At 38.3% G+C, this 11,240-nt stretch overlaps 1 protein-coding gene across 1 annotated transcript; it reads left to right on the forward strand.

The window, feature by feature from the left end:
• The first annotated feature begins 8,435 nt into the window (after positions 1-8,435).
• Positions 8,436-11,201, forward strand: cxcr5 (chemokine (C-X-C motif) receptor 5). Its single transcript, XM_085430679.1, has 2 exons — positions 8,436-8,576; positions 9,871-11,201. The coding sequence occupies exons 1-2, from the start codon at positions 8,544-8,546 to the stop codon at positions 10,975-10,977; spliced, it is 1,140 nt and encodes a 379-aa protein (XP_085286805.1). The 5' UTR covers positions 8,436-8,543; the 3' UTR covers positions 10,978-11,201.
• The last annotated feature ends 39 nt before the right edge of the window (positions 11,202-11,240 follow it).

Below are 11,240 nucleotides of genomic sequence, written 5' to 3' on the forward strand. Positions count from 1 at the left end.
TTTATGCTAGATGCCATTCTTAACACAATCCCAGCATACCAATATGATCTCAATACACTATCAGAGTACTCTGATCTCAGAGTGTAGACATTTTTTTGTTCATAGTGAAAAAGCAGAATGGGATGCAGAGCATTTAGTTATCAGGCCCCTCTCAAGATAAACACACATCCTTTCTACCTTAAAGTTGGGCCTTAAATCGCCCACCTGTTACAGACAGACAGTGTTGTGGTTGTTATGGTCAGGGAGAAAAGATCATACAGAAATCAAATAAATATTTTTTTAATGATAGATATTTGTCTGTACAGTAAGGGATAGGTGTGGATGTAGCGTCATCCATGTGTTTTGGTGCATCACTGCCACCTGTTGTACAGACACTGAAGGTATCCTGTAATAATGTGTTGGTTAGGGAGAACATTAAAGTTTACCAACCAGAGGTCTCTGTTCTACACTCTTTGGCTTTCTTTTCTTGTGTGCCACACATAAAACTAATACCGCATTAGATGATGTAAACTTTTTTGATGCTCAGTTTATTTTGTGTGCGGAGAACACTGTGACTCATAACGAGTGTAAATTAATATTTGTGACATCATTTTGCTGTGGGACAATATTTTAGGTATATGCCAAAGGGTGGCAGTGTGGGGTTTTGGAGAACATGCTTTTGACTAGCAAGCTGTAACAGTTACATCTTATATACTGCCTTCTAAGACTTCTAAGACAGACTCCAAAAGGCTGATTTTCATGTGTTGTGTTATTACTTCATATAAGTTTTTTTGTTTTGTTTTACATGGTGTTAGTCCTGTTAAGATGCGGCTCTTTAAAAGAGTTGGAAACTGTTAAAGGATAAAGCAGTGCAGACCTTATAAAGTTAACAGTGCTTTACTTAATTACCCAAATGGTTATTCTGATACCTGCACAGTCTTGCAGCATGTAATCATATTTGGTGCAAAGCAAACAAACTCAGTGTGTTGTTGTCGGCTAAATTCTTTACAATTATAGTTATTATTCTTCCTCAAACCGACAGGTGTAAGAGTGAGATGAGTGGTCTTACATTTTTTCACACATATTATTGTTCTTAAATTATTTGAATTTTACTGCAACAAAATCCAACTCTATTCAAGAGACTGTGATGGCTAGATGGGATTAATTAACCATCAGAATGGGAAATTCTTCTTCTTTCAAGCAAAGGCTACCTGAAAGCCAACAGACTGCTACTTTTTGATCTGCAGAGATCTGGATGTGAAGATGTAAATGTCCCAAACTTTTGTTGAGGACTTTGGGAGAAATACCGAAACAATATCTTTTTCATCTTTCTTATGTGATCACAAAAAGACCACAGATTTATAGAACAACGTCTTGGGAATGCCACACGTATTAAAGCATTAAAGTGCCTCCTGACCTCAAACACAGCTTATAGGTATGTCTTTGTCCATGAAGGTTACAATCACACACTGTACTAACCGTGGATAGAAGATACATAATTTGAACACTTTTCAACAAATTTACAACTACAATTCCACTTTTTTCATTATATTTAATCACTTCTAACATTATATCTGTATATAAAACATAATAATAATAAAAACAACTTTCAAAAATAGTAGTGCTTGCATTCCGGTAGGTTTCAGTCAAGACAGTGTGAAACAGAAAGTGAGACAGCCTTAGCTGATGAGTCCGACATCCTCGTGATTTAAAATTTTACAAGTATTTCAGTTTTGTTTTGTTTTTTACAATACTTTAATTTTTTTTACATTATTTTTTCACAATTGTGGTAGGAAAGTATCCAGCTCATTCATGAAATGCTATTATTCAGTTGTTCACACAGTTTTAAGAGAGCCAGTGCTACCAACACTCCTGCTATGATTTCCATTTTTCAAAAACTCTAGCAAATGCTCAGTCATAGAACTTTCTCTTTAAATTGATCAGCTTTTCAAATGTAGTCATTTCTTTTGTAAAAGAACCAGCTGCAGTATTGTTAGGAATGAATGTACATGTGCAACGCCAAAAATCCCACACACGTTTCTAGCAAATAGCCTGCTCTTCAGGATCACCTTGAATGACTGAAAAACAAACATTTCTTATGTTTGGGACGTTGGTGAGTCATCTGGATGTTTACCGTGTGTAGCATGGATGAGAAATGTCACACCAACAGCTTCTATATTAATTAAAAAAAAAAAAAAACATGCTGAACTTTTCAGCACATTTAACAACCTGGTTGTTCAAACAGGTGCTGCATGCATGCCATCGTTGATTCCTCGTGGGTGAAACAGAGTATCGATATGCATGGTAGCCTGTAAATTCGTGTTAAGAGATGGAGTTTGTGTGGTTTTGATGTTAATGCTGTGGTCTGGTTTCACAGTCTGTTTAGCTGCTGTCTTCGCTGCCACATCTGCCCTAGAGCTGGCTGGGGATAGGGAGTCTTTTGAGTAAGTGTGAGTTTCACATGTACAAACAACTATAATCTTGGGGAACAATAGGGCATCCAGCAATGCAGCTACAAGCTCAGTATGTGCAATCCACTCCCCAGAGACTGTTATACGCTGTCACTGTTTCCATAAAGTGCTGAAATCATGCACCACCCCAAATGCATGGCTTTAATTGATAGAAATGGTGACTCCTTGACCCTTAGCGATTTCACACGCTCATGTTAGTCCCACGAGTTCAGCAGCTTGATCTGAAGAGTGAGACGGTCCTGTGCCTGATGCTAAGATGTCATGTTCTGTGACCACTGCTTGTCAGGTTAGTTTTAGAAACAACTTCTCTGTAATTGTGTGGTTCGCCATCTGCATCTGTGGTGAGAAGTGAAGCTGAGTTTAATACAGGGCCACTTTTAACCCTGACATTTGGGATTTCCAGTAATATAGTGTGTACATTGCTGTTGGTTACCTTCTTGTTAAAGGTCTTAGCATTTTTGTTGTAATTTACAACAGAATTCTTTTTTTTTTTACTTACCTTGACCAACAAGCAGCTGATAAATGTGTATTTTGTTTTTCTCAGTGACACAGTTAGTACTAAAAGCATTAATTCTGAGTAACCCGCATGGTCATGTCAAGTCAGTACTACCTTTTTGAGCTGTTCCATATATAGAGGAAGATCTGCTGCTAGTAATTCCAGCGAGAATAAAAAAAATGCTATTGGTCTTTGTCTTTCTCTATGCGGCTTTAGCAAAACAGAGGTCATGCATCCACCCTTTTTGTCTGCAGTTTGTCGGGATTTCATAATCGTAAAGTAATGCAGGTCTGCAGTATTAAGTCAGTGAAAGCTATTCGTTCCTGTTCAAGGTGGCAAAGATCACAGTCTGTTTTTAAGTATTGCAGATCGGATTTATTTCCCCTCGCAACTGCTTAATCTGTGTAACCGTTAAAGGGTGGTAAGTTGGATCCTCATGGGTAATTTGGCTTATAGCAGGGTGGAGCCTGGATGACTGTGTTCTTTCTTGTGTTACAGGCCTACGCACTGCTGCTGCTGTGTTGTTGCAGCCTTGTTGTTGCTTTGCTGTAGTTTACTGACTGGCATTGACTGGTTATTTGGAGTTGTCTTTTTTGGTTTTGTGCGTGTTGGTTCCTGTTTCTTTTCTATCTCATTTACTGAGTTTTGTTCTTTATCTCTTAATTTATAGTTTGTTTGTTTGCCACCACTTATTGTGGGGGCTAGGCATGTGTGGTGGAATTCCCTCTGATGCATGCTAGTGTACACACTGGAGAAGAGGTATAATGCATCATTTAAGTGGCATTGAGAATTGCAGAGAGTCCACGGGTGAGTAATTGGTGGCACCCTTGGGCACTTCTCCCGGTAGGTTGCCTCCCCAAGTAGCCGGTCTCCACCATTTTGTTTAATTATTTTACTGATGTGCTATTTTAACTAGGGCAGCATCGTTGCAGCGAACCTTGTTCGTTTGTTAATAAAGTGTCTTGATTGACAGTTCTGTATTGCCAGCCCTGCTACCTTAGAAGTTTCCTTTCTGCAGGACTGTATTTGCAGTTATTGTCTGAAACCTTGTTTTATGAAATTGACCTGCTTCACCTCTGCTTGTTAATAACAAGCCTGTGTGCCTTTTGTAACTGTTAAAATGTTTGCACTGGCTATTGTAATCTCTCCTGGGGTGTAACTTTCCTCCCCAGGAGAGGAATGGGCTCTTCCTCCTTCGCGCCGCCACATTTGCTTGTGGTTTTTTGGGAGAGAGGGACGTGCCTCCGCATAGGTGACTTTCTCTGAAGCCCATCACCTTGTGACCGTTCTCAGTGAGGAATTTCAACAGTCAGTCTCGCAGCCCTGCTTAGAAGGAAAACACATCATTAAATCATCAGCATATTGTCACAGTGTCAGCCCCTCTGGAGAGATTAAATAGAGAGATTTTAATTTTATTTTTTTTCCACTGCACTGTTGAGCATCATCTTGAATATCTTGTTCAGCTTTTGTAAGAGAAGGATGTGTACTGGTATCATGGATACTGTAAAAACCTTGACATTTATCAGTGAAAATCACTCTGACTGCACATTTGGGTTTTTTTGTTTTTGGTCAGCTCTCTCAGACACATGTGCTGTCACTTGTATTGTGTGTGTGTGTACGCTGTTGTGGAAACTTCACCTGTTTATCATGAAATGCAAGCACAGCAGTCTGTAGGAGTTTCCACTCCAATGTGAAAGCAAATTCAAGTTGTATTCAACAATCGCTACATTTTACTCACTCATGTCATAATCAAGCTATTTTCCCCTGACGCAATGACAGTCAACAAGTTTACATGTTGTTGGGATTAAATAATTTGCAGTGCCTCAATAATGATATGCTTTTTTATTAATAAGTGTTATAAAGTTATATAGTGTAGTATTAAGTGGACACAGCCCTGCAAGTTGACAGGACAACATGGTGACGGCAGAAATGCATGTTTGAAAGATTCGTTCATTGTCTTCGGAAATCTCTTTTGCGTTGTTCAGTCATTGGAAAGTCTCCTGGTCCTGCAGATTTTATGGCTCTACCACTTAGTCTGTTTACGGGTTTACTAAAATGTTAACATGTTGTCCTGCAACCCAGATAATTCATTGTAGCGAGGGTTTGTAAACACCAGATGAATTCAGTCTTTGGCCGTAATATGCCCCTCAGCTTTTTCCATTTTAGCAGCAATGTGAGAGATGGCTGTGTTGACACGCCTGCATTCATTGCACGTGCATGTGTCATTTTCACATCCCCCTCCTTCCCCTTCTCATCACCCACCCAAAGTCATATACCCCCAGTTTCCTGTTTTTCAAGATAATCCTTAACCCAACTTAACTGTCTCTCGCTGATTTTTGCTTCATACAGCAACATTTTAGGCATTTTCAGCCACATACAGAAAACAGCCATTGTTATTGCTGCCTTCACATCCTTTCCTCTTCCATGTCCACAGTAGTGCATGCTTGTGTCTTGTGCATTATCAGCTGTTGTATCCGGACTTTTTGCTTCAGTTTTGTTTTCTTGTTAATTTTCTCAGTCTTTTCTTTTTGCCATTTCTCTCCATGTATGGCAAATTTCTCAACATTTGACCACCTTCCCAAATCCCTTTGCACAGAGTGTTTGTTTTTGGACTTCAGGGCCTTTCACAAAGCGATCTCACAGGTGAACTTCCCAGTTTGTGATTTTGGGGGGCATCTCTCCAACTAGCTGTTGGGTGGTCTAAGCAACTGTGCTTTGGACATATTTCCATTAGGTTTGACTTATTTTTCTGTTGAACAAAAGTGTATATCTCAGAAAGGTTTTATCTCCCTGGGCATTTAGTGAAGTTGTTGCATAGTGTGCATAGGTTGGTCTCACCTGCTCTCCATCCCAAGGTCTTCATCAATTGAAATTTCAGCAGTGATTCTGTCTGCTTTAGATTGGTAGGTACCTGTCTCCTAAATAATCAGTGTTCTGATCGATAGGATTCTTTTGGGAAAATAAATTCAGTGTTGAAACCAGACTTATTTTTTCCAAGATCATTCACTTCATGTCCATATCCACACTATTAACCTCCAACAGCCATAGATTAAGTCTGCCATTTTTAAAGCAGTCTTGAGCAACAGTTCTCCAGGCTTTCTGAAGTCCTGTTTTCAGAGGAATTTCATTTGTTCACTTAACACTGATCTATGAATCATTCAAGCAACAAATAACTCGAGGGATGAACCAGGGTTGTGTCTACACATCACAGAGAACTTTAAAAAAGAACCAGTTTGAAATTGTATCTTCTGGCACTTCATTATTAGCAGCCCTTTAAAAAAACAACAATGAATAAACGCATTAACATTTGTTGCAGTTTCTTTAGTTGAATACAATGACTGTATAAAATGTTTTCTACAGTCATTGGCTGAATATATGAAAAATGCCAAACATAACACATTTCTGCACATAATTTTGCCCCAATAATGTGATTCCCACAGAGCTAATAGATGGCATGGTGTGCAGTATGTTCTAAAAAATTGATAAAAGTGGAGGACAAAAGAAGAGGCAGCAGGCCTAAAACAAAAAACAACAACTAAGGTGGATGAACAGCATCTGAAAAAAGATAAAGTCCCGTCATAGAACTTGAGAGATGCGTCTGTCCCTCCTGCTGATCCATCTACTGTTCACTGGGGCATTATCAAAAATGGTCTCAGTATAGGAGCGGCTGTGAAGTGACCATTTTAAGGAAAGGAAACATGGAGAAAAAACTGAGGTTTGCCAAATTACACAAGAACTGGACTGAAACTTTTGGATAGCAGACTTCACTGTGGACACCATGCTATTTATTATTTCATATTTTAATTATTTATTTAATTATTTATTTGGTCTAGTTCAATTTAATCAGTCCAAGTGGGGACATTGGCAGTATATTATAACTGATTGGACCAAAACACTTACTGTTTATATGGTTTACAAAGAATATAAAACTTATGCAAGAGAACCCCAGAAAAACTGAATGGCTCCTTAGTTTGGTGGAGAGCTAAAAGGGATGTTTGTTGTGTAAAGAGAGCTAAAATGCAAGGCTGGTTCAGAGCACAAACTGTAAAGGGCACAGATTTGCAGTGTTGCTGCTGGCTACAGCCCACACTAGTTGTTTTTGTCATGCAGAGTCTCGTCGTTCTTGTTTTGCAGCAAGAATGTACTTTCCTGTTTTGGAGAAATTCTGCATCTGTAGCTAAGCAGACATGAACGGAAATCACAAATAAGTCATTTTAATCATCCTGACTTTGATCACTTGTGTGGAGAAGCATCCTGTCAGCTGTTAGGCATGTATGCACTGTACTTCCACATTCGGATTTACCACAGAAACCATGTCCGTGGCCCCCACCCCCACTTCCTTTCTATCAAAAGAGAGGATAAAATTTGAATAATAATGTTGTGTAGAGTCTAAACTAAAAGATGACTGAAGTAGATTAAACAGGGTTTGTTATCTTTCTAAGAACAATATGTGTCTCTATCAAAGATATATGGTTTACTATTTGTTTTCTTTTATAGTATTTTATGTTTACATCGTTAAATACCCTTAATGAAATAGCCTTATTTGATTAACCCACGTTTTATTTTTATTTTTTTAATTTAAATTTGATTTAAAAAATGAAACCAATCACATTTCCTGTTGATATTTGTGGTTAAGGTGATGCTGAAGCTGTAAGTAGCTTTTATGGCAAGGTCTTTCAATCTGTGCAGTCACCATCCTGCTTGTTATGGCTCCTGGCCTTGGAAGAAGTGAGCCAGCCTTCCTTCAAGCAGACCTCCAGGGAAAATCTATAGGACCAGCTGAGGGATCCCAGACCAATCAGCAACTGATTGGGCACACCTGTGTCTTTAAAAGGCTGAAGCACATTCATTCAGGGGCTGCTGCTTTGAACTGAGTGTGCAGTCTGCCTCGTATGCTTCTGTCAGTGAGCTTTGCTTGTAAAACCCTGTCTCAAGTGTGAGATTGTGGCTACTTTAAATTAAAAAAAAAAAACCCCAATCACATTTCCTGTTGATATTTGTGGTTAAGGTGATGCTGAAGCTGTAAGTAACTTTTATGGCAAGGTCTTTCAATCTGTGCAGTCACCATCCTGCTTGTTAATATTAACCTTAAACTGGACCGTGAACATAAAAATGTTCAATTCAATTAAATTTTATTTATATAGCACCAAATCACAATTCAAGGGGCTTTATATTGTGTTGTCAGTTGTCAGTAAAAACATAAATCTGGTACTAATGACCGAGCTGGATGATCTTTCCACACGGTCATTAAAAAATTTAGAGGAAGGATGTATATAAATGTGCTGAAATAATTCTGTTCAGTTTAGTGCAGTTGCAACGTGCTGGTCAAAAGCTAGAATACAGGAGTGCAGTTACTTGGAATTGCATTACTGCTCTTGTGTGATTAATATAGATAACATTGTAGATAGATAACACTAAAGCTTTGATTTGTTTTTGTGTCTTTCCTTCCAGAGACGCCCATGAACCCAAAAAAAAAGAAAAAAAAAAAAGAAAGACATTAGCATAGCGAATAGAGCCAGCCAGCACTGGGAGGAAGTGCAAGCATATTTCAGTACTGCAGTGTGACACATGCATTCAAGGGGCCAAGATTTATCTGCATGGCTTCAACAATGACTCGTATAGCATTTGAGGTAAGACTTAAAATAAGAAATGGTGAGATGAATGGAAAGTTAGTGCAAATATTCTGTATGACAGCACTCTTCAGCAGAGTTTTGTTGTAGTAGCACGTATAATGGGAAATTCTGTCTAAATATTTTAATTTAGAACTTTTTATTTGTTTTATTGTTTTTTTGTTTTGTTTTTTTATACACAACCATAAAGGAATACGTAAGCTCTATTGTTATTTCCTATCCGGTCACATATTCTGTAACTCCTCGTTAATCGTTATGAAGCTGAAAGTCTCATATATAAGACATTAACATAATTCTGTACCTTCATTTTCCAAACCTCAGCCTCAGTTTTAAACTGAGGTTTTAGTTTAAAACAAGAGATTTTAAATGGAATGAGCAACATAGCTGCTGCCTGTGACTACGGCTCAGCTGGGAGTTTTACATTCTTCCTATATGAAAAGAGAATGAATGATGTAATTTTTTCTATTAATACACATTTGATGACACACAGATTTGGAGGGAAAAGGAAATTGAAGTTAAAATAAAACCTGTATGGTTGTTATGTTATTTCTTATTATAATCATAATCCTTTTATCAGTCTACATTACTCGCAATAGAAAATAGATGTGTAATCAAATACCATAGAGAAGATTTCTTTATGAAAATATGATATTTCATCAAAAGGGAGAATCACATCTGTAATATATCATAAAAACATTTGTACGTGACTTTTTTTTCCACAGAAGTCCAGCAGTACAGTTAACATTACATTTGAATAGGTTGCTGCTTTTGGTGTAACGGTGTTATGATTATTACACATATTTTGCATTTCTAATGATTTTTCTGCAGATATTTTTCCCGCAGACTTCTTTCCATATTTAGTAACATTTGATTAAACACCGAGAAACGGCACACTCTACAAGGCTTTCAGCTAGTTATTTAAGTTGTGTTTGTACCAGCTACTATTTTTTTTTTTTTTTTTTTTTTTTTTTTTTTTTTTAAATATGATTAGCCACGGTTGAATCACATTTGTCAAATTTAGCTTGAAATGCCTTCTGAGTCATCATGAGAGGGAAGTGAAAACAATCTGGTCTATTCAGTGTTTCCTGCCTAAACATTAGACTGAGAAAACTGCAGTGGAAAAAAAGAAGTATTTGATCATTACATAAATGAGTCTGTTCACACTCCTGTAATGAATCTTCATCATGAAACAAAACTATTAGTCTGATCACTATCACATATGCTGCATACAACAGGGAATCTTCATTTGAGATTTGATGATTAAAAGTAATGCTCTCTTGTATGTGTTTTCAAGTTGACACCTGAAGAACTTAACTTGACCTATGACTCCTGCAACTTCACCGATGACTACTGCAACTGCACCGATGACTACTGCAACTTCCCCAGTGACTACCAGTGTGATGATGTGGTCCTGCAGAGTTTTTATGGCCAGTTCCTGCCTGTGCTGTACACTGTGATTTTTCTCCTGGGTGTGGCAGGGAATGGCCTGATGATAACAGTCCTGGTGACACGATGGCGCCAGCTCCGCATCACAGAGATCTACCTACTGCATCTTGCCCTGGCTGATCTCATGCTTTTGTTTACAATTCCCTTCGATGTAGCCGACAGCGCCACCGGCTGGATTTTTGGAGATTTTATGTGCAAACTGAATGAGTTCTTGAAGAATCTGAACCTCCTTTGTGGCAGCGTCCTTTTAGCTTGCATTGGATTTGATCGGTATTTGGCAATTGTTCATGCAATTCCCAGTATGCAAAGTCGCCTTCCAAGAACAGTGCACCTAACTTGTATGATAATGTGGCTCATCTGTTTGTTTTTGGCATTACCGAACGCCGTATTTGCCTCAGTGACACAGAAAAATTCAACGTCAGGCATACCTTTCCTGGCCTGTTACCACTACAGTTATGGTGCACACGCAAGCAACTGGGTTTTGACCAACAGTGTCTTTCATCATTTGTGTTTTTTCTTATCTCTGGTTATCATGAGCTACTGCTACGCAGCACTAGTAATTACTCTGTGCAACAGCCAGAAAAGTGAAGCAAAAAAAGGAGCCATTCGAATATCACTGCTTGTCACACTTGTGTTTTGCTTCTGTTGGCTGCCATATAATGTCAGTTTGATCATATATACCCTGCGACAACAGAATGTGATCGTGGATGACGACTGTAAATCAAGAGAAATAATGCTGCAAGTGCTTGAAGTGACAAAGAGCCTGGGTATCTTGCACTGTTGCCTGAACCCTTTCTTGTATGCATTTGTTGGAGTGCGCTTTCGCAATGAGATGATACATCTGCTTTGTAAACTGGGCTGCAGACGAATCTGCCTGCCTTTCCTCAGAGTCCATGGCCACAGTCGGGTATCAATTTCTGATGGAGCAACCACCAACAGCACAGTGCTCATGTAATAAAGTCCTCTAGTCCATGTGTACATGCCCTGAAAATACCCCTCCTCTGTAGAGTGATCTTATAATACAATACTCATTTCTACTTTTACTGTATTTTTTTTTTTTTTTTTTAAATTGTCCAGTCAAAAAAAAAAAAAAAAAAAAGTTGTAAAGCTGGCCAAATATCAGCCTTGTGTTGTTTTGTAGCTACTGCTAATCCAATAAAGATTTTATTTTATATATTATACGACACCCGTGTTCCCTTGTGAGTGTTATCAGATTAC

The sequence above is a fragment of the Copadichromis virginalis genome, linkage group LG14 (genome assembly GCF_057382275.1).
Source record: "Copadichromis virginalis isolate Kocher_CV1m ecotype Utaka linkage group LG14, C_Virginalis_male_GT1.1, whole genome shotgun sequence".
NCBI lineage: Eukaryota > Metazoa > Chordata > Actinopteri > Cichliformes > Cichlidae > Copadichromis > Copadichromis virginalis.